Source organism: Taudactylus pleione, unplaced genomic scaffold (genome assembly GCF_031769625.1).
Source record: "Taudactylus pleione unplaced genomic scaffold, aTauple2 ptg000085l, whole genome shotgun sequence".
In the NCBI taxonomy this organism is placed as follows: Eukaryota; Metazoa; Chordata; class Amphibia; order Anura; family Myobatrachidae; genus Taudactylus; species Taudactylus pleione.
The window spans coordinates 15467098-15492292 of NW_028284487.1; the positions used below are offsets into that span (position 1 = coordinate 15467098).

A 25195-nucleotide genomic window follows, 5' to 3' on the forward strand; every position below is an offset into this window, starting at 1 on the left:
TGTTTTAAATTAGCTGGTGGTAGTACATTTTTACAGATTCTGCCTCCACAGCCCTGAATCTGTGAAATACCGTTGCCCTGCTATGCAGAGAGTCTGGGATCACTGCCCAGTAAAGAAGGTTTATACCTCTAAGGGCCATATCCAATTAGCCCTGAACTCTGTTCGGGCACTAATTGATCCCCGCGATTGGCGAAAAACGAGGATTTTTAGCTGATAATCCCCAATATTTTTTTTTCTCCCCCTCCTATTAATTCGGGCGAACAGGACAGTTCACCCGTTAACACATAGGAGCCGCGTTAAGCTTGCGGCCCTGTGTGTTCTTGCCTTTTTTTGGGAGAAAAAAACGTCCCTTATCGTTGATTTTTCGGGACACATCAGGTCCCGAAAAAAAAACCCCTGATAAACGCCGTCATCAGGCCAACTACGGGGCAAATTGGATAGCCCCGAACGAGCTAATTATTAGCCGTGGCTAATTGGATATGGCCCTAAGTCCCTACAGTCTTTGTACTTACCACATACAGCCCATACAGATTATGAACATCCCGATGCTCCCAGCCACCCCAATGTACAGCATCTTTGTGCATGGTTACTTCAGGGCCATTAAATACAGACGGTTCATTCATATCATTCCAAACAAACAGATTTTCCATAGTACCCTAATAAGGGAAACCAAAAGATAAAAAGTTGCCATAAAGAGATACAGAATATTGATTAATCATAAAATAGATCAATTAAAAACAGCAATGCTCAGTAATTCACCTCATACTGATCATATGCGAACATACTGGACCACCAAGCACGCATATCTGGATTAGTGAAGTCAGGATAGGCAGCAGAGCCTGAAATAAAACAGACTATTCAGTAATTATACAACAAAACAGTAAGAGAGACATACACAGCAGGCTCCCCCAATCATCTCATACCACATATCCTCTCTGTAATTCCTAATCCCTTTCTGAATAAATTACCAATTTCTAAAGCTATTTTTAAAACTCCCCTACATACTCCAGTATTGCATGTCCTACGACCAGAGATTGCACTTCACTTTACCAATAATTACATTGTGGCATTGGCCCCATTGTAATGTGGACTACAATACTTTTCCAGAGCAACACCGACCCTATGGAATTTCAGAATCTGGGACCACCAGTTATTACAGTAACCCTATAATGTGGATTTTCCTGTTCCCCTCAAACTGATGTTGGTGGCCGAAGGTGTCGGGGAAACGCTGGGAATTGCAGCGACTCGCGGTAATCACAGCTAACTGAAATGCCCCTGCACCTTTAGCACTGTATGAAACATCAGCAGTTCGTCCCCATCTCCTACATTATCATCTTGCACACAGAACTTTATTGGTTAATAAGTCAGCAGCTATCTCAACATATTCCAAGCATGGTTACTTAAAGCAACGACACCATGATGGTTTGTAATCTTTGTCAGTGATTTAAAGAACATTCCCATATACAGCAGAATGGAATATGACAAACACCACACCACGAAGGCACATTCACTCCAGTCTCATATGCAGCTCCACATGAAGAATCCTGCACTAACACCTACCTGGCCAGCACCAGCCCTCATAGTCACTACCATCCTTTGTTTTAACATATAAATTACGAGATCGAATTTCACTGTGAATCCGGTAACCGCTGTCCACCTTTATGTGAGGGTCAACGATGGCCACCATCTGTGGGAAAGGGAACAGACATAAATAAAAGTCATAAGAAATTATGGTTTAGGCCTCAGGAAGGACATAAAGGGAACAATCATTCTTCTAGACTCACTGTTAAAAATAACTGAGGAAAAGGTTAAAACAATGTGCACAAAGAAATTACGTTCTGTAGAAACACAATATAGGGCTGTTCACCTTCCGTCTTTTCTCTTTCAGCCCAGTCAGCATATTTTTTGGAGTCGGGAACTTGTGAGGGTCCCAGGTGAAATATCTCTTTCCATCAGCATGCTCAATATCCAACCAGATAACATCATATGGCATATCGTGCTCATCAAAGCCATTATCCACATTACGCACATCCTCCTCATCATTGTAGTTCCAGCGGCATTGGTGGTATCCCAGGGAGAAGTAAGGTGGTAGAGCCTGCGTTCCTGTAAAATACACAAGAGGAGTTACCACAGAACACAATGAAGTAGGCTTTACATGTCTGAGGAAATTAGATTGTTTATTTAGTTATTTATTTTTTTATGTACTCACCATAAAATCCTTTCCTCAATCTATTTGGGGACACTGCAGAGCTGACTCTGGGTTAGTTAGGCTGGGCCACAGGAACAGGCACTAAAGTTTTAACTAACCAGCTCAGCCCCACACAAACCCCACCCGCTTCCCTCATACTTCAGTTTAATTTCTAACAAAGCCGCAAAGGAGAAAGAAAATCTGAGTCGCCTCCGTCAAGGCCACACACAAGACTTGGAATCCAAAGTCAGCATCAGTATAACTGAAAGTATGAAAGTTATAAAACTTTGTGAACGTATGCACAGAAAACCAGGTTGCCGCTCTGCACAATTGCTCCACCAAAGCACCATGGTGAAGTGCCCAAGAGGCTTCAACTGCACGAGTCGAGTGGGCCCTGAGTGAAGGCAGAACTGGCGCATCCAAGGACAAATGACAAAATCGCTGCCGTGACCCACTTAGCAATAGATCGCTTTGAGGCTGGCCAGCCACGCTTGGGAGCATCCACAAGACTCAAAAGACAATTGCAACAGCAAGAGCCTGAGGTACGATTGATGTAAATCCATAATCCCACACCACATCCAGTAAATGGAAAAAGATGTCCTGGTTCAGGTGAAATTTAGAAAACTAACTTGGTCAAAAGCAAAGCTTGGTCCTTATCACCACCCTATCAGAATAAAAATTACTTAAGGGAGGCTTACAAGACAGATCAGTCAATTCAAACACACTCTTCTAGCCGAAGCTATGGCTAAGAGGAAAATAACCTTCAACGTAAGGTAATGCAGTTCTACCGACTCAAGAGTTTCAAAAGGAGGCTTTCTAAAAGGGCCTCCAAAACCACATTTAAATCCCATGGAAAGATAGGAGGAAAGTTCAGTGGGTCGATGTAAAGCACACCTTGCAGGAAGGTTTGAACCTCCGCGGTCATCGCCAATCGCTTTTGAAGAAGCACAGAGAGCGGACACCTGACCCAAGTTGAAGACCCTTTGACAGCTCCATCTGTGAAAAGGACAAGTGATATGACAGACCAAAGATATTCGCCGAAAAGAAATGGCGCTGACACCAGAGAAATGTAAAAGACGCCAGACCCGAATGCAATATCTTGACTGGTTTTCTAGCCTGAAGAATGGTAGAAACCACTTACTTCAAATACCCTTGTGCTCTCAAAATCTTGGTCTCAAGAGACCCATGCTGTCAAAGTTAGTCAAGGCAAATTGGGGTGAAGGCACTGCCCTTGTCGAAGTAGATTCTCTTGGTGAGGGAGAGCTCACAAAGCATTGGCAGAGACTAGTACCAAGCTTGTCGTGGCCAACCTGGGGTGATGAGAATGAAGCACTTCTCGCTGAACCTTCTGAATCACCTTGGTCACCATAGAAGAGGTGGAAAGAGATACCCCAAACGGAAGGACCATGCAACCAAGAGGGCGTCCATCTTGGTCACCTGAGAGTCCCTGGACTGCGCTCCGTAGACGGGCAACTTCTTGTTGAGGAGAGAGGCCATGAGGTCTATGTTGTGCATTTCCCATATGCTCCGTTATGTCTTGGAAAGTTTCCTGATGGAGTTCCAATTCCCCTGGATGGACTGTGTGACGACTGAGAAAGTCCGCCCCCAGTTTTATACCTCAGGAATGTGAATGGACAAAATCACTGGCATCCAGGCCTCCGCCCTTGGTGGCATTGTATGATTGAATGCAAGCCGGCTTCTTATGCAGAATGTCCCTAGATCGAACAAGCCATTCTGACCACTCTCAATTTCAGAATATTGATTTGGAGAACTGACTCGGGCCTCGACAAGCAGCCCTGTAGATGAAGGTCTAGGATCATGGCTCTCCAGCCACTCAGATTGGCGTCGATGGGGACCAGGGTCCAGTCCCAAAACACGAAGGGGGAGCCCTTGGGGAAATTCTGAGACTGAAGCCACCACTGGAGAGGTGATGTGCCAGAGGCAACAGGCAGAAAAACGGTTGGTCTAAACAAGGTTCCCTATGGATCCAACGAGCAAGTATCTGGCTCTGCAGAGGGAGAGCGTGGAATATGGCATTAGTAACTGCCTCGAACGACGCCACTATATTATCTAGAAGTTGCATGACCCGGGGAACTGAAACTTGTGGTAGCTGGATGAGAGTACTGATCAGTACTGGAGTTCCTGAACCTTTGCAATATAGTCTGTGTGAGGACTATATTTGACTACTGAGCTGCTACACTAAGTGGGAACTGCAACACACTACACAAATAGATCAAAGAAGGAAAAAGTGTAGCGCTGGTAATCAAATATAAACACACAATTTATTAGCCACAATGTTAAGCTAAAGAATAAAAATAGAAATGAAGGATAGCAATTATCCTGATAGGTACACTGTAGTTATATAAGGCAAGCTGCTAAAAGATAAAAAAAGTCTCTTCAATGTAACATCTCCGGTATTAAAATGAATGATAAGGAGAAATAAAGTCTCACCCAGTCTGATAAAGGGTCTGCAATGTCAAATCCAATTGAATTAAATGCATTTCCTATGGTGCGCTGTATGTGCAGCACAAGGGAGTGAGGATAGTGGCTGTCGGAGTATATGAATGGATTTGCGGGTGCAGTGGTATAATTCCCACTCTGGTCCCGTGGCTCGTCTCAGCCTGAATCAGCTACTTTTTGTGCAGTCTCCGTTTAAAACTCCAGGAACTGTCCCCGTAGTGAGCTGTAAATGTAGCACTGTGGGTAGGGGGCCGCCGTGATGGAACAACACTGCGCTGCATTAGTCCCCTGGTCCGCTGGATCACTTTTACCTTAATAGTTAGTCAGCTGAGTGAACTCAGTTTGAATTGGATTGGACATTGCAGTCCCTTTATCAGACTGGGTGAGACTTTCTCTCTCTATCATTCATTTTACTACCTGTACTGATACATGTCAGAAATGTTACATTGAAGAGATTGAGCGAATGCTTGCCATTCGCATGTGTGTGAGCCGTACTGTGTACGCGCAGCGATTGATTTGCTATTATGTTTGCAGAGGATTCACTCGCAAAGTGAGTGACAGGCAGTCAGCATTTGGGGGTAGGTAATAACTTGGGGGGGGGGTTATTAGAAAACAGGATTTTGGTACTTACCGTTAAATCCATTTCTCCGATTCCACAGGGGACACTGGAGCTTCATGACAGTGGGGTATAGACGGTGGGTTGAGTTGAGCCTGGCCCTTTAAAAATCTACAAGTGTGACTGGCTCCTCCCCCTCTATGCCCCATCAACCCCAGTTTTAAAGAACTGAGCCCGAGAGGAGACGGAGAACAGACTGAAGAACAGAGAAGGAGAACAGGAAAAGAAACATCCAACATACTGACACACTACAAGAACACAGCAGGCTGCAGTGATAAACAGTCACACAATAAAAACAGACCAAACTGCAACAGAACTGAAGCAGAACAAGCAACTGAGAACAGGCAAGAAGCACTGGGTGGGCGTCCAGTGCCCCCTGTGGAATCGGAGAAATGGATTTAACGGTAAGTACCAAAATCCTGTTTTCTCCTTCATCCACTAGGGGACACTGGAGCTTCATGACAGTGGGGACGTCCCAAGCTACCCTCCTGGGGGGGAGAGTGCTGAACGCCCTGCAAGACACTACGACCAAAATTTGAAGCAGAAGCCGCAAAAGTGTCAAATCTGTAGAAACGTACAAAAGTATGAACCGAAGATCACGTCGCTGCCCTACAAAGCTGTGAAGCCGAGACACCTCTACGTGCCGCCCAAGAAGTACCCACAGAGCGCGTAGAATGCGCAGAAATGGATACCGGCGGTGGTCGAGCAGAAGCAACATATGCATGACGAATAGTCAGACGAATCCACCTGGCCAAAGTTTGTTTAGACGCAGGCCAGCCACGCCGATTAGCATCATAAAGGACGAATAGAGCCTCTGATTTACGTAGCCCCTCAGTACGGGACACATAAATGCGAAGTGCCCGAACCACATCCAAGGAGTGAGAATCCCCAGAAGAGTCCGACAACGCTGGCACTACAATCGGCTGATTCAGATGAAAACCCGAGACCACCTTGGGCAAAAAGGAAGGCCGGGTACGAAGTTCCGCCCGATCTTCGTGAAAAATCAAGTAAGGGGAACGGCAGGACAAGGCTCCAAGTTCAGACACACGTCTGGCCGAAGCCAGGGCCAATAAAAGGATCATCTTCCAAGTCAAATACTTCAATTCCACCTCCTGCAAAGGCTCAAAGGTGGATGACTGAAGAAAAGATAAAACAAGATTCAGGTCCCAAGGAGCCGTGGGTGGCACAAAGGGAGGCTGAATTCTAAGTACCCCTTGAAAAAAGGTCTGAACCTCCGGAATCAGAGCTAGGCGACGCTGGAAAAAAATAGAAAGAGCAGAAATCTGCACTTTAAGCGATCCCAAGCGTAACCCCGCATCGAGGCCTTTTTGAAGAAAAAGAAGAAGACGTGGTAAATGAAAAGAGGAAGTGGAGGATCCACGACCTTCACACCAGGAGATATAAGCCCTCCAAATGCGATGATAATGCGCTGATGTTACCGGTTTTCTAGCCCTAAGCATGGTAGGAATGACCGACCTAGGAACTCCATGGCTTCTTAGGATGGCGGTCTCAATAGCCACGCCGTTAAACGAAGCCGCCGTAAATCCAGGTACACACATGGACCCTGTTGTAGAAGGTCCGATCGTAGCGGAAGAGGCCAAGGTTCGTCTGCCAGAAGGAATAAAAGATCGGAGTACCAAACCCGACGAGGCCAATCCGGAGCCACTAGGATGACGGTGGACGACTCTCGTTTGATCCGCTTGAGAATCCGAGGGAGGAGCGGAAACGGTGGGAACAGGTACACAAGGCTGTACGGCCAAGGGATCAGTAAAGCATCTGCTCCCACCGCTGCCGGATCCATGGTCCTGGAGCAGTAAAGGGGTAGTTGATGATTTATCCGAGATGCCATCAGGTCTATCTGTGGCTTCCCCCATCTGCAAACCAGTTGATGAAAGACCTCGGGATGAAGGGACCACTCCCCGGGATGAAGATCCTGACGACTGAGGTAGTCCGCTTCCCAGTTGTCGACCCCCGGAATAAACAATGCGGAAATGACCTCTACGTGTCTTTCTGCCCACAGAAGGATGCGACTGGCTTCTCTCATTGCCATCCGACTGCGGGTTCCCCCTTGGCGATTTATGTATGCCACTGCAGTGGCGTTGTCGGATTGTATCCGAACCGGAAGTCCTTGTAACAGAGGAGCAGCCTGTATCAAAGCTCTGTAGACTGCCCGCAGTTCGAGAACATTGATTGGTAAGAGGGACTCCTGCTGCGACCAAAGCCCCTGGAAGTGATTGTCCAGAACCACCGCTCCCCATCCGCGGAGGCTGGCGTCCGTGGTGACCAAGGTCCAATTCCAAATTCCGAAGCGCCGACCCGCTAACAGATGCTCCGTCCGAAGCCACCAGAGCAAGGATATGCGGGTCCGGGGAGACAGACGCACCAGCCGATGCATCTGTAGGTGGGACCCGGACCACTGAGACAGAAGATCCAGTTGAAATATTCTGGAGTGAAATCTGCCGAATTGGATGGCCTCGAAGGAAGCCACCATTTTCCCCAGGAGACGGATGCAAAGATGCACAGATACTTTCCTGGGTCTGAGCACTAGACGAACCAGCTCCTGTATGGCTATGGCCTTGTCCCTTGGCAAGAATATACGAAGCAGAACAGTGTCTAGAATCATTCCTAGGAACTGAAGTCTCTGGGACGGCATCAACTGAGACTTCTGGAAGTTCACAATCCATCCATGTTGAATGAGAATCTGATGTGTAAGGGACACTTGGTGTAAAAGGACTTCTGCAGTCGGAGCCTTGATGAGTAAATCGTCTAGGTACAGGACTATCGTCACCCCCCGAGAGCGCAAGTGAGACACCATGACGGCCATCACTTTGGTGAATACCCTGGGAGCTGACGAGAGACCGAATGGCAGGGCCTGAAACTGGAAATGAGCTTCCCTGATGGCAAATCTGAGGAAAGCCTGGTGAGGAACCCAAATTGGGACATGCAGATAGGCGTCCTTGATATCTATCGACACCAGAAACTCTTCTGCCTCTAGTCCCGCAATGACAGAATGGAGAGATTCCATCTTGAACCTGTGAAATGAAAGATACTGGTTCAAGGATTTCAGATTCAGAATGGGTCTGACTGACCCATCTGGTTTCGGAACCACAAAAAGGTTTGAGTAAAACCCTTGTTGTCTTTGTGCAGTGGGAACCGCCACAAGGACCTCGGCCAGCAAAAGTTTCTCGATCGCTTGACGCAAAATTAGTTGCTTCAAGGGATCGACGGGCAAACCTGTTGTAAAATAACGCCGAGGAGGAGTGAAAGCGAACTCGATCTTGTACCCTTGAGATACCAGATTTCGAACCCAAGTGTCTGGAGAAGTCCGTCTCCAAACCTCCGAGAAACGCTGGAGGCGAGCCCCCACCTTCGGATTTCCGAGATGGGATGGGAGCCCGTCATGCCACAGGCTTGTCTGCTGGCTTGGGATCTGGACGGCGGCCAATATTTGCTTGACGTCCTCTAGCACGGCCTCCTCGCCCCGCTGAAGACGAACCTCGCGATCGTCCCTGAAATCTTGCCGATGCTCGAAAGGAACGAAAGGAAGGTCCCCTAAACGAGCGACGCGGAGGAGGTGCTGATGAAGGTAGAAAAGTACTCTTACCTCCAGTGGCCAGCGAGATCCATTTGTCCAGCTCTGGACCAAATAAAATATCGCCTGTGAAAGGAAGAGCTTCCACTGCTCTTTTTGACTCCGCATCCGCTTGCCAGGCACGAAGCCAAAGTGCCCGGCGAGCAGAGAGCGCCGAAGCAGAAATCCTAGCGCCTACCTGGCCGATATCTCTGGAGGCGTCTCCTAAGTATACAGCAGACTCCTGAATATGTTCTGCCAAGGTAATCAGATCTGCCCGCGGAGTGCTGGATCTAAGACCCTCAGTCAATTGTTCCGCCCACTTTTCCACAGCCTTGTTGACCCAAGATCCTACCAAGGCCGGCCGGAGAAGTGCACCTGCGGCCGTATAAATGGATTTCAAAGTGGTTTCTAATCTCCGCTCTGAGGTTTCCTTCAATGTAGTAGCTCCTGGAACAGGTAACGTGGTCTTCTTTGACAACCGAGAAACCGAAGAATCCACAGGTGGCGGGGTCTCCCACCTCTTCCTATTTTCCGCAGGAAATGGGTAAAGAGAGAAAAAACGCTTAGGAATCTGGAATTTACGGTCCGGATTCTGCCAGGCTGCCGTCATCTGTTCATCCAACTGGAGAGAAACAGGGAATGTGACGGCTATCTTCTGTGACCTGGCAAATAAGGAGTCTTCTAACGATTCTGGAGCTTCCTGGCCAGAAATCTTAAGAACTTCCCTTACCGCTAGAATGAGTGCGTCAATACCTTGCAATGCCTCAGGTTCTTGTGAGTAAGTCTCTACGTCTGATTCGTCCAGCATCTCCCCTTCCTCCTGAGACGAGTGATCCGCTGCCGAATCCTCATCCGACTGGAGAACCGCCGGAAGAGCCCTCTTTTTAGATGAGCGACTTACCGTAGCTTCAGGAGCTTTAGACGCAGAACCCATCGCTTGAGCAAGGCTATTCACCGAGCGGACTAAATTCTGAGCCCACGCTGGTTCTGCTAGAAAAGAAGGGTGAGATGTGCCAGGTAGATCTCTGGCAGACTCCCGTTCCCTATGGGAAGCGGCTAATTCAGAAGAAAGGTCCGCCATGACCCCGGCCAAACTATTTATGAAGGAGGGAGTGACAGACTGCGTGTTAGCACTGTCTGCTTCACACGTCTCGCACAGGGAAGACCCTTCGGAGCGAGCATGGGTAAACTTCTTCCTGCACTTAGTGCAGGCAAACAGCTTTTGTGATGCAGTTTTTTCTGTCCTGGATGTCATCATGTACTCACAGACAAGCACCACATACAATTCAGGAATGCAGAAGAAGTATAGGGAGAAGCAGAATTACAATAATAATGCTACTCAAGTATGGGAGCAGACAGAGCAATAAGGGAGGAGCAGAATTTCAATAATAATGCTACTCAAATTGCATGCAGAGCAGTATAAGAGGAGCAGAATTTCAAGAAAATGCAACTCAGTAACAGGGGCAGACAGGCATATAAGGGAGGAGCAATCAATAGGACCAGAAAGTAGTTAAAACCACCCTCTGTATTTACAGACCCCCTGTAGATGCTCTCATCTGCTCCTCTCCCCCTCCGCTCAGTGCCTGCAGTCTGAGGCGCCACTCCCGTTCAGAGCGCGCCAAACTAGCCCAGGCAGTGAAGGAGGAAGAGGAGGAGGGACCCATAAGCTCCTCCCCTAATGGCCGCCGCTTTGTATGCGCGCGGCACACACTTATACAGTGGAACGTTCTGTCCCCGCACTAACAGCGGGGGCAAGCGGCACGACCGCCCCAGTGATAACCGTGCCGGTGCCTTTTACACAAGCACCGGCACGCAGAGGCAGGACCGCTGTGAGCGCGCCTACCTAACAGCCAGCGCCGGTGTTCTATCACAACACCAGCGTGGCAACTGACAGCGGGGCTGACAGCCGCGCGCTGTTTTCAGACCCAGCAGTTATTTTCACCTCTCCTGCTAGTCAGGAGAGGTGTGCTACTCACCGGGCTGCTGCGGCCAGAGCACTGGGCAGTGAGGGGAGAGCGGGGACCCGGACACAAGCCAGTGGTAGCTGTGGCGGGCCCCGCTGAGTCTGATGACTCCTAACTGCCTAAAGCAGCCTCCCCTCCATAGGGTGACCGGACACAGGCTGCAGTAGCCGTGTGGTCCCCTCTCTGGCGGCTCCCACGATGCAGGCAGACTGTCACAGCTAACAGTCTGCCTGTCCTCTTGCTTGATTCTTTTACAAATCATATAAAAATTAATATAAGGGCTGGAGACAGCCCCTGTGCACCGGCTCTACTCGGGCACATTCTAAAAACTGGGGTTGATGGGGCATAGAGGGGGAGGAGCCAGTCACACTTGTAGATTTTTAAAGTGCCAGGCTCAACTCAACCCACCGTCTATACCCCACTGTCATGAAGCTCCAGTGTCCCCTAGTGGATGAAGGAGAAATCTTAAGAACTTCCCTTACCGCTAGAATGAGTGCGTCAATACCCTGCAATGCCTCAGGTTCTTGTGAGTAAGTCTCTACGTCTGATTCGTCCAGCATCTCCCCTTCCTCCTGAGACGAGTGATCCGCTGCCGAATCCTCATCCGACTGGAGAACCGCCGGAAGAGCCCTTTTTTTAAATGAGCGACTTACCGTAGCTTCAGGAGCTTTAGACGCAGAACCCATCGCTTGAGCAAGGCTATTCACCGAGCGGACTAAATTCTGAGCCCACGCTGGTTCTGCTAGAAAAGAAGGGTGAGATGTGCCAGGTAGATCTCTGGCAGACTCCCGTTCCCTACGGGAAGCGGCTAATTCAGAAGAAAGGTCCGCCATGACCCCGGCCAAACTATTTATGAAGGAGGGAGTGACAGACTGCGTGTTAGCACTGTCTGCTTCACACGTCTCGCACAGGGAAGACCCTTCGGAGCGAGCATGGGTAAACTTCTTCCTGCACTTAGTGCAGGCAAACAGCTTTTGTGATGCAGTTTTTTCTGTCCTGGATGTCATCATGTACTCACAGACAAGCACCACATACAATTCAGGAATGCAGAAGAAGTATAGGGAGAAGCAGAATTACAATAATAATGCTACTCAAGTATGGGAGCAGACAGAGCAATAAGGGAGGAGCAGAATTTCAATAATAATGCTACTCAAATTGCAGGCAGAGCAGTATAGGAGGAGCAGAATTTCAAGAATAATGCCACTCAGTAACAGGGGCAGACAGGCATATAAGGGAGGAGCAGTCAATAGGACCAGAAAGTAGTTAAAACCACCTTCTGTATTTACAGACCCCCTGTAGATGCTCTCAGTCTTCTTCTCTCCCCCTCCGCTCAGTGCCTGCAGTCTGAGGCGCCACTCCCGTTCAGAGCGCGCCAAACTAGCCCAGGCAGTGAAGGAGGAAGAGGAGAAGGGACCCATAAGCTCCTCCTCCTAATGGCCGCCGCTTTGTATACGTGCGGCATACACTTATACATCCCCGCACTGTCAGCGGGGGCCAGCGGCACGACCGCCGCCAGTGATAACCGTGCCGGTGCCTTTTACACAAGCACCGGCACGCAGAGGCAGGACTGCTGTGACCGCGCCTACCTAACAGCCAGCGCCGGTGTTCTATCACAACACCAGCGTGGCAACTGACAGCGGGGCTGACAGCCGCGCGCTGTTTTCAGACCCAGCAGTTATTTTCACCTCTCCTGCTAGTCAGGAGAGGTGTGCTACTCACCGGGCTGCTGCGGCCAGAGCACTGGGCAGTGAGGGGAGAGCGGGGACCCGGACACAAGCCAGTGGTAGCTGTGGCGGGCCCCGCTGAGTCTGATGACTCCTAACTGCCTAAAGCAGCCTCCCCTCCATAGGGTGACCGGACACAGGCTGCAGTAGCCGTGTGGTCCCCTCTCTGGCGGCTCCCACGATGCAGGCAGACTGTCACAGCTAACAGTCTGCCTGTCCTCTTGTGCTTTGTTTCTTTTAAAATTAATATAAGGGCTGGAGACAGCCCCTGTGCACCGGCTCTACTCGGGCACATTCTAAAAACTGGGGTTGATGGGGCATAGAGGGGGAGGAGCCAGTCACACTTGTAGATTTTTAAAGTGCCAGGCTCAACTCAACCCACCGTCTATACCCCACTGTCATGAAGCTCCAGTGTCCCCTAGTGGATGAAGGAGAAAAATACAGGTGTGTCACACTGTTTAAATGCCTTTTTCATGTTACATTTTACTCAGAAGGCTGATGACCGCTTGTCCGCTTTCGATGTTTCTAGTCTTGTGCGGCAGATGCAAGATGCTTTCAGTGGGTGTCTAAGCACCGGACGCCAAGCGAGTCATTAGCATATTTTCGCTATTGCAATCTGTGAGAGATCGCAATTGTATTGGCATACATCTCAGAATCAGGCCCAGAGTGTCCGCGTGATGAAAAAATTACGGAAAGGTTACCATCAGTTTCCTTTTACGCTTGATTAAAGAAAGTTCTGGATCTTGAAAATTCAAAGTCTGATGGACCACAGCAATCAAATCTTGAACCCTCCAAACTAGCTGGAGATTCCTCCTCCGAACCAGTCTGATCCTCCCAATCAGGATCTTTGAGTTCTCCTACCTCTTGGTTAGAATCTGAATCAGATATCCCAGGGAAGGTAACCTGATCCAAAACACTTTAAGGATGCTGTGGATGAAGCTGCTCCAATAATGGTTCCCGATATGAGAAATCTAATGGTTCCCACTGGGCTCCTGGAAGAGGAGAATTACTGACCTCTGACTGACAATCTACCTGTCTGGAAAGTTCCGCAATTGCCGCCGCCATAGACCTAGCCCACACTTGGGATGGTAGACTCCCGTGTAGCACCCCCAGGCGGCTCACAATGTACAGCCGGATCAAAGCGCGCAAAGGGCTCCTGGTTCTGTGCGACCCTTAGATAATTTTTCATCATCAAAACAATGCAGAGGACCCCATTTTGACTTTGAGGCCCTCTCCCCCCTTCCAGCCAAGCTGTCTGAGTACAGATACATCCAATTACAAGTGATACGTGTAAAAACATGCCCAAGGTCAAAGAAAAAGTGCAGATACAACTTCAATATAGGCCAGCAAACTAAATTAACAATCAAACTATTAACAATACCTAAGGTCACAGATAAAAAAAATATAGGACAATTAAATGCAGCAGCATTATCATAGCCCGAGGCTAAACCCTACAAAGAGATGTGTAGCGTATGTGGAAACCTAAAGCTATACAATGTATGGAAAGCCAAACTATTAAGGCTTAACCTTGAAATGACTGCACTATAGGAGAAGAGGCACCCGGTCACAGGGTCCGCGCTCAAGCGGCGCTGTAGGGACTCGGATGCGGCAGACCAACGATACCCTTAGTTATGGAGTGGCTGGCGTTATGGATGGGGAAGCCCTCCTCTCAGCTTTCTCTAATGGTCGGATCCCGGAGCCACTGGTAAATGACCGGTGATCTAGAGTGGGCTGCACTGCTGCAGAGTAAAGATGGGCAGAGTGGGCGTCGTAACTAACTAATGGGACCCTCTCTGTTACCGCCTGAGCCCTGTAAACAGGAACTGAGGCCACTTACAGAAAGAAAGCCAATTAAAAAAAAAAATACTAACTAAAGGTGCCCATCCACTAGTAGTCATGAAAACGACTGCACGATTACAACATTGTAATCATGCAGTCGTTTGTCAGTCTGTGAAGAGACTGAACGAACAGTCGTTCAGTGCAGGCTCATCAATCATCTGCAAACATGCTCAACCTGATGTTATCGTCTGGTTGACCAGCATGTTTGCACGATGATAGATGTCTAAACGACCAGCGGGCACGCACATCGCTGGTCGTTTTAGACATTTTTGCAAACGATCGATGGTTATCGTTCAATCGCACAACTTAATCGTCTAATGGATGGGCACCTTATACTGAGCAAATAACAGAGTGCCTAACTCCACCTATAGTGGTGATCGACAAAGTTTGGGGAAAAAAAAAAAAGACATTCATTGCCATGAAAGGCAGCAAACTATGTGCAAATTCCCAACTACCAAGTCCTATGCCACCATCAATAGCAACAAATGCCGCTCCCTGTTCCAAACTCAGAGCTATGCTAGGCAAAGTACCTACTGTAGGTGTGTATACAAGTACCTGTAAGGCTGGCATACTGCTGAAACACATCACTTGAAGAAGGCCCCAATAGAAGGAACACATCAATTATCCCACTCTCGGACATCCAGCGCACATCCGTTTGTGGGGTCTCCCCACCTCCCTGCATGTACTGTAACATCTTTCCAAGGAGAGTCTGGGATAAAGTTAGAGGGAGAAAAGGATTTTAGTGACTGGCCAGTATTTTCTCATCTGTTCTGCATCCCACCGTGCTCACCTTGCCAGCTGTGTTGGAGCTGATATCTACCCAAGTTTCCGCGGCATTGAGCCAAAAAATGCCTAAAGTGCGGTGAATGTTGTGAGCTAGCAGCAACGGAACAGAACCATACAAAGCCATGGTGTTATATAGCTCGTACTGAAAAACATCCAAGTTATAAAGACGGTATGGATCCGTGTTCCTAGAAGGTAAAGGAGTTATCATTGGTCAAAGTGACTAAAGTACAACATTTAGTAAGATGAGTGAGGAATTAGCAAGCATTGGCCAATAGCTGAGTAATGACCAAACTGATCAGCATAAAAGCTACAGGTGGTTTGTTCTTTTTGTATAATGGGATCTCAGAAAAGAAATTCCACAACATACAAAAGGAAGATGCAGTTTGTTGTTCAGTTTGTACAGAAAAAGGCCAAGTAAGAGACAGGAACAGGAAGCACATGATAAATCTCACTCTGTTGTCCGTAGTCTTAGGTTATCTGCATGTTCTGGAATCCCATAAACATGTTCAAATCCAGGGAGAGAGAAATCGAGACCCACGGAAGAAGGACCTGCAGGGGGAAGACCATTAGAATCATACATTTAGACAAAGTAGAAATAATAATTCTCATAATGTCAACACCGAACAATACTAAAACATTACATGACACAAGCATACACCACAGGGCATGAGCACACTCCAAAGCTTGCAGTCAGTAAAGGTTTGACATGTGAAATATTTAAGCCCCTATTAAGTTTTCTTTTTTTTTTTAATGTTACTACATATGCAGCCAGAAAAGCGACCATAAGAGGATATACTATACCTGGTGATTGTAGTAATGTCTCCCCTATAAAGAAACTGTTCCGTAATTTATTTTGCCATTCTCTGGGTAAAAGTGTAGAAACTGCTATAGAATATGCGAGTACATTCGGCTGTAATTTTATCACCAAATTTACTGTCAACCTTCTAGCTGCATTGTAACCAAATTGGGGGCTTTAATGGCATCTATGTAAAACACAGAAAAACACATGGTGCTCTGAAAGCAATCAGAAATCTATTAAACATGGGTTAGGCTGTTGGGAGAAGGTGAAAGCTTTTAACTATTTAAAGACTTGTTATCTGTCTGGTAACGAGTCTGGATTGTGCCAGGTTCATATCAGTGGATGTGCTCATCTTCTATTCTAGCTGGCACCCAATTGCACAAATCTATGAAACCTGTGTATAAAAGGGTAGCAACTTAACTTTCCTTCCCTTGAACAATATTGGATTAGCAACTTCATAATGCTAATCTGATGACATTGTGCATTACAGTAAGAGGAAGCTCAGCATCCACAGGCTCCTAGCTATTAGCAGAGTGCTCTTTATCTGAAACCTTACACACCATTACTTAAATGCTCAGAACAAAATAGCGCATTATTAACCTTAATTTATATAATGCTACCATATTATACAAGGCTTTACAGAGGATATTTAGTTGTCAGCATATTCCCCAGTTCTAGTGCAGTTTTCAGTCTAGTTATTATCACAAACATACCAAAGCAGACTGTGGGAGGAAACACACACTGCACTAACGCTGGGTACACACTGGGACGATATCATTATGATTTGCCCGATTTGGACAAATCGTAACGACATATCATGCAGTGAGTGTGCACAATATGCGCACTCCCGCGGTCGCATGTCACGTGGTCAGGTTTGATGTACTGCACATCAAACCGGACATTATCGCCTGCAGCCCCATTCATTTTAATGAATGACAGAATGAGAGATCGGTCAGTCATTCATAACATTATTCTGAAGTGGTGTACCCGCGGTACGATATGTACATCCAGTGTGTACCCACCCTAATTCTTTACCTAAATTGTAACATAAACCTAAGCCAATCTACTATACCAGTAATATTTGACAAGACAGTTTAATCAAGAATATATCTTTATTAATAAATGTTCTTACCGTTCGGTTTGCTGTCTGTATGCGTCTTATAAGTTTCATCCCACATTCCTGGTTCATCTTCTTCCTGAATAAGAATATGAAATTGAATATACTTAATGATACGTTAACATCTCTAAAAGGCAGGCATGTCTAACGTTTATTATTCCTCCCCATATAAGACATCCAACTGCTTCCCTTTACTTTATCCTCAATGAAATAGGGAGACTTATATGGCCACGGAACTCAATCATTCTATGAAATATGCACAGTTCTTTTCTCTTCCAGACATGGCATTAATGTCAATCAGCGCCCACATCAGCTTTGGCTCACCTTCTTGCTTTCTTCCTCCTTAGCTACCTCCTCCTCTGCTGGGTTCTCATTATCAGTTTCAGGGGGAACATCAGGCTTCTCCGAGTCACTACAAGCCGAACAAAGACGAGGGGTGAGGAGTGACGCTTCCAGGGAGGATGGGATAGATAGGAGCAGAGGCAAGGGAGAGAGGAGGGAAAGGATTAGAATATGAAAGGGGCATGTGATGGAGGGGGGTATAGCATCTACAACTACAAAACAGCTAGTGTGTGAGTGAAAATAGTGTAGATTAACAGTAGCTGAGATCTCCATCTGATTTACACCAATATACATACTGCGGTCAACAGAGTTACAAATACCCTGTACTGGGGTGTTAGTCTGTGTTTGCCCTGTCCATAGTATGGCAAAGTTCCCATTTGGTCATACTAGTGTCCTTACAAACACTTGTATTTTGATAGAATGGAAACGCTAACAGAAACATGACCGATAACGTTTCCTGTTCCAGTCAATATCAAGCACAACAGGTTACATTACCAGGACGATGTTGAACGGAATAATGGTGTGGTGGATTGGCTTTGGTTTTCCTATGTGTCCTTAAGTATGTGTGTCACTGTGTGTGGGAGGTGTCAGCATATGCAAGCGGTATCAATGATTACCTAGAGAAAAGATTCTTCACCTTATGCCACATGTTACCGACAGCACTACTAACTTTAGCCGAGAGACTGGGAGGTGATAGGGCAGAAGTAGGAGAGGGCAGAAAGAAAAAGGGAAGGGCATAGAGCAAAAAGCAAAAAAAGAAAGAAAAACACATTTCAGTTTCAATCCCAGGAAAACAATCATACTTCCCTCAATAAGTTACTCCACACATTTAGATCATTATCTGTCTGCACCCTCTAACGCCGAATGTGCTCCCCTTAATTGCCTCCCAATCACTAATGATCACTCTCACCATTACCAGATGCCCCATGCTACTCACGTGTCTTTCCGCTCCCTAAGGTGTTCGAAGTGAAGCAGCCCACGAGAGTTTACACTCAGCACCAAGTCTCGCCCAGACAGGATATCCAGGCGAAAGGGAGATCCGGTCACTAAAAGCTTGTGCCCTTTATCTCCCAAGGAGAGCTCCAGAGTATTGTCATCCTGCCCAGTCACCTGCAGACTGTGACAAGAATTGCATGAACAAAACACTGCCTATGTATACTATGCCTAAAAGCATTAATTACTATATAAAAGGTTTCAGTCTTAGGACAAGTGAAATAACATCTAAAATCACACACAGAGTGTAGTAATGCAAGGTCTCACATACTTTTCAGGGGTGGGCGTCCCAACCAGCACATCAGGAACCTGATACCGAGGTTTAAGAGGCTGAAGCTCATTTATCTTTATACGTGTCATGTTTCCATTCAGTCCAAAGACCTCCAGCAGGAGAGATACCTATAAGAATATGAGAAAGGATTTTATTACTATCCCAACCAACACAGCAGTTTATGCCGACTACATTTAAATCCATCCTTTAAATCGCACTCCTTTACCTTGATTCCATCTGACACAATCAACTGTTTATGCCCCTTGCAGGTATATTTATTCCTCCTTATGCCCTTGTGAGCTTATTGTACACAAGTAATTAGCTTCCACTCACCTGGGTCTGGTCATTGATGAGCTGGACCTCAAGTTTGTCAGCAGTCAGCTTTGCACTCCCTAGCAAAGCACGATACACAGAAGAGCCTGGCTCAAGCTTGCGCTGGCGTCTGAAAATAATTAAATACATTTACTGCACTCTGCTTTTACAGGATCACACAGAACAGCACTGAGACATACCAAAACAGCAGATGAGGTTATGTACATTGCAAAACCACCTCAGGATTTCAATGTCGGAGTTAAACAAAGATTTTTGCGAACTATTTAATTATACGTCACACCTTTCTATCATTCAATGTAGCGAGGACCCCTAAATAATCTAGAATTTATATTGCCTACCAACTCAATACATCACATTTTCCTTTCACATAAGGGTATTATTCAAATATTCCAGCATTTACAACTTAAAACAGCTACCATCACCAAAAAGGTGAACTTTACTTTTTGATTGGTTTCGAAGTAGAATCACCCTGTATACGTTACCACAGCATAACTCCATCATGCTGATCGGTTGTAGCAGGAAGCAGACTAGCTACAGATGCATCCTCATACACCTAGCCACAAAACGCCATGCGGCGCAAGATGCCTGGCACAAAATAGCCGAGCAGTGTAGAGGCACTATTTAAGTTTGCATCTTACTCGCACTGCTGACAGAGCGCAACACCACTAAATCTGTAACAGAGACGACGAGCTGCAAATTTAACCACAAAGCAATACGTTTTTAATATGTACAAAGCAGCAGATTAAGCACAACGGAACTTGGCGTGAACAGAAACCACATGGCATCGTAGCACTTCGTACACAGATTCAGACTCCTGCGCACAAGGTTAATCCTAGTTCCCCTTCAGCTAAAGAACCCGGACGTTACGTCGAGAGCGGAAGTGCGGTTCCATGGCCTGACAGCGCTGTTATTTTGTCTCAAATGTAGTATCTGGCCACCAATAGTAGAAATTTGTACGCTCGCCACAGGTTACTATCCCCACTCTATGTCCACATGGATAGTAACAGACGACATCAGGGTCCTGAAGCTGAAGGGGATCTAGCTGCAACCATTCGTACAAGTGTTGCATATCAAATTCATCCGTGCAGTCTCTTTAAATGGTTTTGCTGCATCGAATTGCGACCAAGACACACATGCAAGCTAAAAAGACAATAGGCGTGCGCCGAGTCGCCCGGTACGCCAAGAAGGGCTGTTTGGCACGACTGCATCAATAGTGTATGAGGACACATCTGCATAAACAAACAAAAAGCCAAACAAGACAACACACATTTGTGATGGAATTATATATATATATCTATATCTTTTGTCAAATTTATATAACAGGAATATTTTTTTCTTTTTTAATTGTTGGCCAACTGTAAAATGACCCATTATTATTTCAGGCAGATATGTGTCCACAGACAATATAATGCTAGCGGGAGCAAGCTTAGCAGTGCAGGAGCTAAAGTTGGGTCCAGGTGTTCAAAGAATTGACAAAATAAGATTAGATTGTATCTTATTAAATAGAACCCGTGACAAAGAATACTATAGTATTCACAAGCTGTTAAGTCTAGTGCTAATACAATGCAGGTCATTTGAAATTACATGCGCCCTCTTTTCAGTAAACGTTTTGATACCTTTTTAGGAAGATAAAGTTCAGTTTTGTGGTAACGTATCATAATATGCTAATTCAGCAGGAAGGAAGCTTGACAGTACACATTTGTTACTTGAAAGCGGATATAGGGGCCTATGTATCAAGCCGATTTTTGCATAAAATTATGCAGAGACTGCAGTTTCTGCATAATTTTATGTATCGATTCAATGTACTCATAGCACAATGCAGGAGATTTCACAGAAAAGTGCTAATTAGTGCTGCAGATCGCAGTCCCCATTATCTTCAATGGGGACTATGATCTGACCCCTATGCACTAAACTCCAAAAAGCACCGGTAGTTTACACCATCTTCAGTTGGTGTAAACTACTATTTGTCTATGGGGTCTCCAGGGGAAGGAGAGAGATCTTTCGATCTCTCCCCTGCAGCCCCTGGAATCTTACGCTGTGAGTTCCCGGTAGTACATAGCCGAGATATTTTTATAAAAAAATTTAAATATTCCTGGCAAGTTGAACCGTTAATAATTGCGGCAGTACAGTAATTATTAATACATAGACACTTAAGTACTGGAACAATCATATTGTCTAAAATGAGTAAATTAATGCAAAAGGTAGCTTTTCAGGAGAAAAAAAAACAAAAACTTGCAGGCTGAAGCACAGCTCTGTCTTATAATTTTATGGGTACAATAATATTTTATGGACAATATTTTTTTTTAAATCCACTTAATACTTTAGGTACTGACTTGCAGAAAGAGCTCTGTTCACATGTCTTGAAGTTGCTCCTATCAACACTGAGGGCAGGAGTAAGACAGACCGAGAATAGGAATATAAGTCCAAGGAACCTGCAGAAGAAAGAACATAATGAGACAAATCCAGTCAATAGAATCAGCCAAACACTGTGAGAACACTGAGAAAGTCAAGAACATATCCCAAGTGATTTACAATACTCTCCATTATATCTCATAATCAGATCTACAGGCAGTGGACATACATATGGAGAAAGAAAAAATGGGGAACAACAATCATATTGATAGCAAGGGTTTACACACAGGTGGAAGTCATTAAGCAAATAACCCAGCATGGTCGGGATTGTGTATGAAAAAAATATATAAAAGGGTCAGTAATTTGGAAATAAAGACAGTGTACTTGCTGCCCAAACCCAAAGAATTCTACAGCTGTGAGTGCATGTTTCCAGCAGTGTAGGACTCAGTCATTCTCTTAGAAGGCAAGGTTAATAGTAATTATAACTTATGGGGGAATCCAACCCTGCGGCTAATTACCCGCACCGGCCAATTCAATCAGCAGGGTTTACCCAGCGCAGCAATACCCAGCGGTGCACTTTTCCTCACAATTTCTGGAGCTGTAAGGAAAATTCAGCAAGAAAAGCCAACCTCTAGGGTTTAACGCACAGGGAAAACCCATTGACTCTGCACTTTATGCAGAATCAATGGGTTAGCGTGCATTAACCCCTGGCTTACCACGCAGGGAAATTGCTATTTAATTGAACAGCATTTCCCAGCGCGATGAATTAGCTGCAGCTATATACCGCAGCTAATTTTATTAAAGTTTCAGCATTTCTTTTTTCCTTGACAGAAACTGTTTCCCAATGATCCCAACCACAGAACACGTGATTCCAAAATGTTTTGTTAAGCAAGACACGAAGGTTGTCCATGGCCTTCTCTATAATTATATCTGAACACAATCAAGCATACATGGGCTATTCTGGACCAGCACCCAGCCATTAGCTGAGCGACTTGCTGGTGGAAGAATGGTGTACAGAACATGATGACTGCACCTACTGCTGTTAACAGGGCAATGTATTTGTTGATACAAACCAGTAACTTGGAAAGTGATCCAGTCTGGACTAACAGGTCAGTGTGCAACTTCTCAATGCTTTCCCAAAGACACAAAGCTATTGTCATTCAAGGAGAAGTATGGAATTGCTGACTGCTTCCTATATAGGTATATGGTCAAGATGCTGGCGGACGGTATCCTGGACTTTAATATACCAACGCCGATATCCCTAAGACATCAGGATACCGACGTCGGCATCCCAAAGGCAAGTATGCAGTCAAGTATGACAGTTATCTCGAGGATGGAAGATAGGGTTAGGCTTCAACCTGCGAGGGTTAGGTTTAGGGTGCGGGAAGGGGGGGGGGAGGGGAGGGGTGAGGCACCACCAGGGGAGGGGGGGGGTACGTACCAGCCCCTGCCGGGATTCTTCACGATTGGGATTCTGGCATCGGTATTTGAACTGCCAGCATCTCATACCAATTCCCCTATATAACCTCATTTTATTTTAATCCCGACTCCCTTAGGACTAGCAGATTGCCATTTTTGTATGTGGCAGCCTTAAAAACTCGGGGTGTAAAGTCCAATCACTGACAAGTTATCAGCCACAAACCATCATCATCATCTCCTATTATCACTGCCAGTTACTGGTACGGTCTATGAGAAGTCACTGATTGTGGAGATTAATGTTGGTGCTATGAGGCCCAAAGCACCTACTTACAATATACATAACGCACAATCTCATTGGTCATAACTGGGATTATAATAAGGTCCCCAGGAGGCACTGTACAATACATGTAAGGGAGCATGTACAAGGCTGTATGGTGGCGTAGTAACGAGGTATAGAGATGTGGTGTAGTGGCGAGTTTCTTCATTTCCTGAGCAATGCACAGAGCAGAATAATAACACAGAGACCTGCACCAATCCACTGAGCAGCGTATATATGCACATACAGGCCAACAGTCCCCCGATGGTGGGGAACACGTCAGTGCCGGCTTCACGAGCGGAACTAGGTGTAACCTGGCCACATCATACCCGTGTACGCGGACACTGGCAAGGTGTGTGTGCGCCTCCTTTATGTAGTACGGTAGATACACAGACGCTGCCCTATCTCTCCTGCATGTGGCGGTGTGACTGTGTATATCGTTTCTAAATCTATGCACATACTGAGATGAACCCGTTCTCACCTCCTCCGCGCCTCTACCGCCATCTTGAATCCGCTCTGACCTTCGACCCCGTCCCGGTAGCCGGCTCTCTGACAGAGGCCACGCCCCGTCCTCGTGTGTCACCGCGCTTTCTCTCGCGCTCTCCGGGACACGACAGTGCGTTTCATTGGGCCGCGAGATGTAAGCCACGCCCCTTGGCAGGAAGATCGGGGTGATGTCATGGGCTGGCACTTACAGCTTCAGCAAATGAGAGAAAGAGACACATCCGAGTCTGTGATTGGGGAGAAGGCGAAGCTGAGGGGCGGGAAAGGGGGAGACAAAGGAGGGAGAAGGGAGCCGGGATTATACTGGGAGGCAAAGATAAATCTCTACTAGGTGTGTACGCAGCCATAGGCTACTACACAATGTAACATAGGGGCGACTGTATCGAGAAGTGAATAAGTGGAGAAGCTACTTTTAGCAGCCAATCAGCTTCTAGCTAGCATTTATCAAGTACATTCTATATAATGACAGGTAGAAAGTGATTGGCTGTCCATTCTTTAAAACATTTGATAATTTTTTTTGGCAGAGAGAAGAGAGTTGCACTTAATTGCAGTTGGCAGCACACACATAGAAATAGATGATTACGGCAAGATCTTTGTCACTTAACAGTCTACTTATTAAGATGTCTGTTTTACTGTAGAAAATTTGTTTCTTGCAATTTATCAATAAAGTCACAGAGGAGTTAAGCATCGTGACACTGGCCTGATGGTCAATGGTAGTTCTAATAGCAAAAGCGCGTTGCTTCTCTGTATTGTGCATGCATGGCTCTATCTTCTTTACAATCAGCTCATTCGTGACCACAAACCATTGATGGTTTAACCATTAACAGTGTTCCCCAATGGTTAAAAAACAATAACAATCAATTGTTATCCCCATCAATGGACAACACTATGGAGAGCATACCTGCCAACCTTTCTGTGTACCCCAGACCATACTTGCCTACCCTCCCGAAATGGTTGGAAGCCTCCCGAAAATCGGGTGTCACTCCCGACCCCCAGAAGAAGGGGCAAGTCTCCCGGCCAGCGTCATAGTGGCCCCGCCCCCGGCTACACAATGCCGATAATATTTAAGTTGTGTAGCGGGGGCGGGGCTGCAATGATGCAGCCACACCCCTGTTCGCCCCCGAAAATGAGTCACGCCCCCTTCTCCCCCCACTGTTGTGCCAAGCTGGCTGCCTCCTCCCGTAGGAGGCAGCCAGATTGTCGGCAAGTATGCCCCAGACTCAGCTTCCAGTTCCAGAATCAATAAAAAATATAATAGATATACGGATGTGTATACATCTATCCTCCATGTGCTACAAGTCGCAATATACAAAACGTGTGAGGCCGTGTGACTCTAGTTCAAAGCATCTTTTCATGCAACTTTTTCCCTTAAAATGCGTCTTATTCGCAAAGGGCTGTGAATAGGATGCACAAGCAGCTTCTGCTGATTAAAATTATATGGGACATGCCTATGTTCTGTGTGCAACAATGGATGTATCTACATACGAAATTCTACATTACTGTGTCGCCGGCTGTGTTTTAGATTTCCTGCAGTTACATAAAAATAGGACCAGATTCTGTGGGTTGCATCCAGTATACTGAAGCATATAACTGGCTGT

At 46.3% G+C, this 25195-nt stretch overlaps 1 protein-coding gene across 2 annotated transcripts in view; it reads right to left on the minus strand.

Moving 5' to 3' along the window:
* The window catches only part of GANAB (glucosidase II alpha subunit), a 41326-nt gene extending 17601 nt beyond the window's left edge, over nucleotides 1-23725 (minus strand). Inside the window, exons 1-15 of one of the 2 annotated variants that reach the window (XM_088468376.1) lie at nucleotides 23575-23725; nucleotides 21340-21438; nucleotides 19007-19115; nucleotides 18674-18801; nucleotides 18347-18526; nucleotides 18027-18092; nucleotides 17392-17479; nucleotides 17083-17146; nucleotides 15604-15700; nucleotides 15156-15336; nucleotides 14921-15074; nucleotides 1868-2103; nucleotides 1561-1687; nucleotides 760-839; nucleotides 513-656 (exon numbers count right to left, since the gene is read on the minus strand). In XM_088468376.1, coding sequence (XP_088324502.1) covers nucleotides 513-656; nucleotides 760-839; nucleotides 1561-1687; nucleotides 1868-2103; nucleotides 14921-15074; nucleotides 15156-15336; nucleotides 15604-15700; nucleotides 17083-17146; nucleotides 17392-17479; nucleotides 18027-18092; nucleotides 18347-18526; nucleotides 18674-18801; nucleotides 19007-19115; nucleotides 21340-21438; nucleotides 23575-23597 — 1776 coding nt within the window. In that variant the 5' untranslated portion in view covers nucleotides 23598-23725. The remainder of the gene's footprint in view (nucleotides 1-512; nucleotides 657-759; nucleotides 840-1560; nucleotides 1688-1867; nucleotides 2104-14920; nucleotides 15075-15155; nucleotides 15337-15603; nucleotides 15701-17082; nucleotides 17147-17391; nucleotides 17480-18026; nucleotides 18093-18346; nucleotides 18527-18673; nucleotides 18802-19006; nucleotides 19116-21339; nucleotides 21439-23574) is intronic. The other variant, XM_088468377.1, reaches the window with a different exon arrangement.
* Nucleotides 23726-25195: the final 1470 nt, after the last annotated feature.